General features: G+C 39.7%; 1 protein-coding gene across 1 annotated transcript in view; it reads left to right on the top strand.

Moving 5' to 3' along the window:
- The window catches only part of LOC147017910 (AF4/FMR2 family member 3-like), a 188528-nt gene extending 182148 nt beyond the window's left edge, over positions 1–6380 (top strand). Inside the window, exon 24 of the mRNA XM_085899923.1 lies at positions 5090–6380. Within this exon, the coding sequence (XP_085756049.1) occupies positions 5090–5211 (122 nt within the window). The 3' untranslated portion in view covers positions 5212–6380. The remainder of the gene's footprint in view (positions 1–5089) is intronic.
- The last annotated feature ends 202 nt before the right edge of the window (positions 6381–6582 follow it).

The raw sequence follows: 6582 nt of genomic DNA, 5'->3' as shown, positions 1-6582 counted from the left end.
CATATATATATATATATATATATATATATATATATATATATATATACATATACATATATATATAGTTGCGCTCGCCAGGGCAGACCAGCAAAGATGACTGCACGTATTGTTCGCCAAGTTCAGAATCTAGTCCTCCAAGACAGACGACAAAGTGCTGCCAAGATTGCTGAAGAGATTTCTCCAGCTTCTGGCCAGTCTTGTCCATTGGCAGCGTCTATTTAAAATAGTCGAGTTTGAGCGTTTTAACACGTTCAGAAGAAACGTTTCAAATTTCCAAACCCCAGCGTCAAAAAAAAACAAAAACAAAAAACAAAGGCGAGTGACAGCAATTTAAATCGTTCATTGTAAACAATGAAAATAGTTGAGTGGTACCGTTGAAAAGTCGTTGAGTGTAAAAAAAATCAAATTGTTGAGCGCAAGCGTCTACTTTCAATCGTGGAGATGCAGCCATTTAAATCGTTGAGTGGCAGCCTATGAACCTACCCGTGGACACGCGGACGCAAGGACGATCCATCATAACCCACACCCTCCCCCTCACACCCACCTACTACTGCCAACATGAACAAACTACTACTAATAGTAATACTGATACTGATACTGTTACTGCTGACATGGACATCGACTCAAAAAGGACTCGAAAACACTGTTGGGTTCCCCTTTTATGAGCAGCATTTTTATATACCAATTCCCAAAACCGCTGGGAACACGTCTTTATATGGCAGTTGTAAGCTAGAAACACATTCATTTTTTTTTTTTTTGTCGACCGGAAGACGTCATTGGAATACGTCTACATACGTCGATGTGTGTTGGGACTACGTAAAGAATTGGTTCAAAGCACGTCAAACATAAGTTAGAAATAAGTTTCGCGTAAAAAAGACATTACCGCGACGTGTTTCGACTTATGAGTAGCTTATAAGTAGCCTTTGTGGATGTGTGTAAGCGTCCACATATCGTGTGTAAAACCTATCCCCATCGCATGCGGAACGTATGTCATACGCCGAGTACGTCGTAAAATTTTGAACATGTTCAAAATTTCTTGACGTACTCTACTTACTACGACTTATGATAGCGTATTTAGCATTCTACTCGCGCATACCAAACTTCTTCTTCTTCTTCTTTCGGCTGCTCCCGTTAGGGGTCGCCACAGCGGATCATCCATATGATCCGCATAGTGATTTGGCACGTGTTTTACGCCGGATGCCCTTCCTGACGCAACCCTGGTCGCCTCTTACAACACAGGGATATGGTACACCTATTTTAACCGGGGTATACACCGGCCCAGTATACTGGTACTCATTTCGCCGACCTCGGAAGGATGACAGGCTGAGTCAACCCCCTGGTGTTATTAATTCAGTGGCCCAACGGGGCTTGAACTCAGGACCTTTTGGATCCCAAGCCGCTGCCCTAACCACTGCGCCAACACCAGGCATGAACATACCAAACTACCATACGAAGACATCGCGCATACCAAACTTACCCATACCGTATTTGACGTGCCCCAACGTTTTAGACACACTTTTTGTTACGTCGGCATACGCTGGCAAGATCACCAAGGTGTGACCGCGATTTTGACCCTTCCATTTCTCCGGCAGTTATGATTTGAATCGTTGTGCGTCAGCCTTTTAATAGGCTACGTCACGACATCGTCGGCGATGCATGCAACGCGCTATGCCTGAGTTAGACTATCGTTGGGCATCGGTTGTGTAGGCCGACAACAGGTTCAGCATTCGTTGGTATAAGTTATCTATAACACAACGAAACGTTCTGTGTAGTTACCAATGCGTTATACATAAGACCAAGTCGCTATGAATATGTCCGAATCTTTAAAAAAAAACATCAAAAGTTCAACGTAAGCCAGCGTTTTACATAAATTTTAACACGTTGCCATCGCTGGCTAAAACGTCAAAGTGTGACCGGGCCTTTATGTATAACGCATTAGTAATGGACACAGAACGTCTCATTGTGTTATAGATAACTTATACCAACAAATACTGAACCTGTTGTCGGCCTACACAACCGATGCCCAACGATAGTCTAACTTAGGCATAGCGCGTTGCACGCATCACCGACGATGTCGTGACGTAGCCTATTAAAAGGCTGACGCACAACGATTCGAATCATAACTGCCGTAGAAATGAAAGTGACAACATCGCAGTCACACCTTGGCGATCTTGCCAGCGTATGCCGACCGAAGAAAAATGTGTCTAAAACGTTGGGGCACGTCAAATACGGTATGAGTAAGTTTGGTATACGTGAGTACAACCCTAAAGTACGCTATCATACGTCGTAGTAAGTAGAGTACGTCAAGAAATTTTAAACATGTTCAAAATTTTACGACGTACTCGGCGTATGACACACGTTCCGCATGCGATGGGGATAAGTTGTACACACGATATGTGGACGCTTACACACGTCCACAAAGGCTACTTATAAGCTACTCATAAGTCGAAACACGTCGCGGTAATGTCTTTTTTACACGAAACTTATTTCTAACTTATGTTTGACGTGCTTTGAACCAATTCTTTACGTAGTCCCAACACACATCGACGTATGTAGACGTATTCCAATGACGTCTTCCGGTCGACAAAAAAAATAAATGAACGTGTTTCTAGCTTACAACTGCCATATAAAGACGTGTTCCCAGCGGTTTTGGGAATTGGTATATAAAAATGGTGTTCATAAAAGGGGAACCCAACAGTGTTTTCGAGTCTTTTTTGAGTCGACGTCCATGTCAGCAGTAAGAGTATGAGTATCAGTATCAGTATTAGTATTAGTAGTAGTTTGTTCATGTTGGCACTAGTAGGTGAGTGTGAGGGGGAGGGTGTGGGTTATGATGGATCGTCCTTGCGTCCGCGTGTCCACGGGTAGGAGACATCTTTGCACCATTGTTCGAAGTTCTTCGCGGCTAATTTTTTATGGGGCTTTTTCAACAATGAGCTATGGCTTGTTTTTACGATTTAGGTCTATTCATAACGGGTTGGACAAATGCACAATGAACTAATAATGTGCATAGAGCGCTTTGATTACTTATAGATACGGTATACCAACGAATAATTATCGTGTAGCCGGCGTTCACAAACTATGCCCAACGATAGCCTAACTTATCCATATCGTGTGGCAGTTTATCTTTGCCGGTGATGTAGGGTTTGCTATTCATAGGCTGCCACTCAACGATTTAAATGGCTGCATCTCCACTATTGAAAGTAGACGCTTGCACTCAACAATTGGATTTTTTTTACACTCAACGACTTTTAAACGGTACCACTCAGCTATTTTCATTGTTTACAATGAACGATTTAAATTGCTGTCACTCGCCTTTGTTTTTTGACGCTGGGGTTTGGAAATTTGAAGCGTTTCTTCTGAACGTGTTAAAACGCTCAAACTCGACTATTTTAAATAGACGCTGCCGATGGCCAATTGGAATCATAGCCAAGCTAGACATCGAAGTGTGAACATCCTCGTCATGCCGAAGAAAAGTTTAAAGAATGCTGCAAATAAGTGTCCTGGCCGTGTCCGTGGACGCTGACACAAGGACGATCCATTATACCGACGTCTTTCAGCCTATGAGTAACTTAAAAGTAACGTCTGTCGATGTGGGGCAACGATCGCGTAACGTGCCAACAACACGTTAATCATAGGTTAGAAATAAGTTTCGGGTACGCTAAACATTACCTCGGCGTGTCTCAACTTATGATTAACTTACAAGTAGCAATGGTTGACGTCTGTCAACGATCGCAGACCGTGCATACAACTTGTGGCCAGTGTAGCGGAACGTGTGAGTCATACGCCGGCATACATCGTGAAATTTCAAGCATGAAAAAATTTGAGGACAACCAAAAAGTACAACGTTTTAAAGCCAACGTACAACGACGTATGGCAGTGTTTTTCAGCGTGCTCTCAATGTTATCAAAACTTACCCATAACGTATTCAACGTGTGCCAACGTTTTAGAAAAAAAATTCAAAAATCGGCATACGTTGCCTAAAACGTCAAGGTGTGACCGGGCCTTAAAGGGTGATATATATATATATATATATATATATATATATATATATATATATATATATATATACATATATGTATATATATATATATGTATATATATATATATATATATATATATATATATATATATATATATATATACATATATGTATATATATATATATACTAATATTCACACAGATATCTTCTTCTTCTTCTTTCGGCTGCTCCCGTTAGGGGTCGCCACAGCGGATCATCTGTATGATCCGCATAGTGATTTGGCACATGTTTTATGCCGGATGCCCTTCCTGACGCAACCCTGGTCGCCTCTTACGTCACAGGGATAAGGTACACCTATTTTAACCGGGGTATACACCGGCCCAGTATACTGGTACTCATTTCGCCGACCTCGGAAGGATGACAGGCTGAGTCAACCCCCTGGTGTATTAATTCAGTGGCCCAACGGGGCTTGAACTCAGGACCTCTTGGATCCCAAGCCGCTGCCCTAACCACTGCGCCAACACCAGGCTCACACAGTTATATTTGATTATAGATTCTAGATAAATATTTGAAGATCGTGCAAACTAATATTCACACAGATATATATATATATATATATATATATATATATATATATATATATATATATATATATATATATATATATATATATATATATATATATATATATATATATATATATATATATATATATATATATATATAGATATTCACATCCAGAAATAATTCTGGATAAATATTTGAAGATCGTGCAAACTAATATTCACACAGATATATATATATATATATATATATATATATATATATATATATATATATATATATATATATATATATAGATATAGATGTGTGAATATTAGTTTGCATGATCTTCAAATATTTATCCAGAATCTTTTCCTCCTCTTCTTTGTGTTTAATGCTACAACTGTCACTTTTTTTTTCTTAATGTTGGTATTATATACCTTATGGCACATTGTTCAATTCCAAATACCTCGGTCTTTTGATTTGCTGACTTGTATCATTTGTAAAATTTTTGAAGCATCAGATTAATGGAATTTTCCTTTTTGTATTTTCTTTTCATCCAGAATTCTTCCACAAATTGGATGCTACCGTGGGTGCTCTAACGTTAACCAGTGGCCTCCGTGTACTTGTGCAACACTCAAGGACCGGCCTGCACTGGTTGCAAGCAGAAAAGGCCGAAACATAGTCTGCTTCAATCCTGAAGCTTATGCTCCGGGAGATTAATTCAACCTTCCCTGCAGGGCATACAGCTGTATTTACTGCTGAGGAGCTTATTTAAAACAAGGTGAAATCTGTGAAGATAAAAAAAATTTAAATTCCCATTTTTCCCTGCAAAGTTTATCTCACTGATTTATTTCCAATATCCCAGATTCCACGATCTAATCAAGAATGTGATTCTTTTCAAAAGCATCATGTTATTGATTGAATCATAGAACAACTGCCAAAGAAATGACTGGATAATTAGAAAACATTTTGATGCCATTTATGATGCGGGTCAAAGGCCAATCCAATGGCTTTATGCACATCTTTTACAATCGATTCAAACAACTATACCTGTACTCTTTTCTTCTGCTATGCTCTTTCAGGTCTTTCAGTAGAGTATACAGCTGGAGCTGAGTGATCGTGCTCACGCTCAGCGGAGCTTTCATTAACTGTAAAGATTATCACCTTTTATCAGGAATGTGGGGACTCTTTCACAAGTATTGTTTTTAATGACAACCCTTGTCTGCAAATTTTTGGCCTGTTGAGAAATGAGTATGCATGGAGTGTTTTCTCTATTCCACTCCCCCATCGCCTCCATCATTCTCTTCTCCCTCCTTCCACTTACACCCATCTTATAACAGCTGCCTTATGTATGTGCCTTATACCAAGAAACTCCATTATCATGATCAAAGGTCACCTTCAATACCTGGCCAACTCTGACATCAACTCCCAGCACAGCAAATCACTGGCCTTTACTATGCAATGGAAAAAGTGACATTGCATTATAAATGGATTGTATCCACTTTACCTTCACCAATTTCAAAAACAAGCAAGCTGAATCTCTTGTATCAAGTGTGCTGTGCAACAGAGGTGTATCATTAAATTTATTTTCAAGGAAAACATCAAACCAGCTTTTAATCACAGAATACAGTACAATGGAATACTTGTCTTCATGTAAGCTAGTTTTAGTTTGCTTTGGCGGACAAGTTAAACAATGGATCTTATCAACTGAAAGCTGCTAAGAGTAAACATCAACTGCGATGGGAAGTGAAGTGCGGCTGACATTTTGAGAGTTAGCCTTTGGGGTAAACAAAAATCAGACCTGTCTCTGTTCTCTTTTCTCATCGCAATAAAACTTTTCCCATTGGTGCATTGCTTTGCACTTTTGTCAGTTGATTTTTGGTTCAATTCCTTTGACATTTGACCCCTGTATATTGATATGGCCCCTTCCGCTTTTGACATATTCCCACTGCTTTACTCCTGACCTATAATCGGTAGTGTACATCTTTGACGCTTGATCTTTACTTTAGTTCCTTAGATACGTGACGGTTTATCCCACTCCTTTGACAAGAGA

The sequence above is a fragment of the Eptatretus burgeri genome, chromosome 10 (genome assembly GCF_056783735.1).
Source record: "Eptatretus burgeri isolate ZD-2024b chromosome 10, Ebu_testis_v1, whole genome shotgun sequence".
Lineage (NCBI taxonomy): Eukaryota > Metazoa > Chordata > Myxini > Myxiniformes > Myxinidae > Eptatretus > Eptatretus burgeri.
Note: the sequence above shows the minus strand (reverse complement) of the source record. Positions and strands in the feature narration are given on the sequence as shown.